The sequence below is a fragment of the Triticum dicoccoides genome, chromosome 7B, assembly GCF_002162155.2.
Source record: "Triticum dicoccoides isolate Atlit2015 ecotype Zavitan chromosome 7B, WEW_v2.0, whole genome shotgun sequence".
NCBI lineage: Eukaryota > Viridiplantae > Streptophyta > Magnoliopsida > Poales > Poaceae > Triticum > Triticum dicoccoides.
The window spans coordinates 717,692,035-717,693,033 of NC_041393.1; the positions used below are offsets into that span (position 1 = coordinate 717,692,035).

The 999-nt window shown below is 52.6% G+C and overlaps 1 protein-coding gene across 1 annotated transcript; it reads right to left on the bottom strand.

Annotated features, from left to right (window-relative positions):
* Positions 1-51: 51 nt before the first annotated feature.
* LOC119341705 (probable calcium-binding protein CML25/26) lies at positions 52-690 on the bottom strand. Its single transcript, XM_037613569.1, has one exon. The coding sequence runs from the start codon at positions 588-590 to the stop codon at positions 153-155; it is 438 nt and encodes a 145-aa protein (XP_037469466.1). The 5' UTR covers positions 591-690; the 3' UTR covers positions 52-152.
* Positions 691-999: the final 309 nt, after the last annotated feature.

A 999-nucleotide genomic window follows, 5' to 3' on the forward strand; every position in this document is an offset into this window, starting at 1 on the left:
AAAACAATGAATAAATGAACACATAACATATGTACCAGCGATCGTGCGAGCAAAACAATGAATGAATGAACGAACACATGACTGTACACACATGTGATCGATCAATAAAATAAGTGAACATTATATGTATCTAGAAGAAGAGAGATCGACGATCAGGCCATCATCATGATCCCGAACTCATCGAAGGAGAGTTTGCCATCGCCGTCGAGGTCGAACCTGCAGATCATTGCCCGGCACTCCTCCACGCCCAGCTCGTGCGACCCCAGCCTGCTCAGCGTCCGCCTCAGGCTCGCCGGCGTAATCGTGTCTTCCGTGGACGACGACGCGTACATCCCGAACGCCTCCCTCAGGCACCTTCGCTTCACGTCGGCATCGTCCTCTTCCTGGGCACCGAGGGCTGTCAGCCTCGAGAACTCTTCTTGGTTTAGCAACCCATCACCGTCGGCGTCCGCCGCCGCGAGGACCGCCGCCGCCTCCTCCTCGGACACGTCCTCACCCAGCGTCGCCTCCATGCAGCGCCGTAGCTCGGACACGGAAACCTTGCCGTCGCCGTCCTCGTCGAAGGCGGCGAACACCGACGGCACCACCATGATCGAGTGACGACTATTCGTCGATCTTGCTTCCTTTTCTCTAAATGTTGCTGCTGATCTAGCTAGCTGATTGGGAGCTGGTAACTTGATTTGTAGGATGCCTTGAAAGCAGTTGGTGATAGCATGGCGCGTATGGCGGGGTATATATACGCGTGCGAGCGGAAGACAGCATGTTGGCATCGACGGAGGTGATGTGTCAGCATCCACGCCTTAGTTTCCGCGTTATTTTTGTGCACCACACATCACATGTATGTGAAATTTAGTATATATTTCGATCCTCCGTGTTTTGTACGCGCACAAGTATCTTCGAAGAAGTTCATCGTCGATCATGGACGTAGTGTATATGGCGCACGCGTCGACCTCAATTCCTTGCGTCAATTAATTAAGCACCACGAAACCATGTTTTATA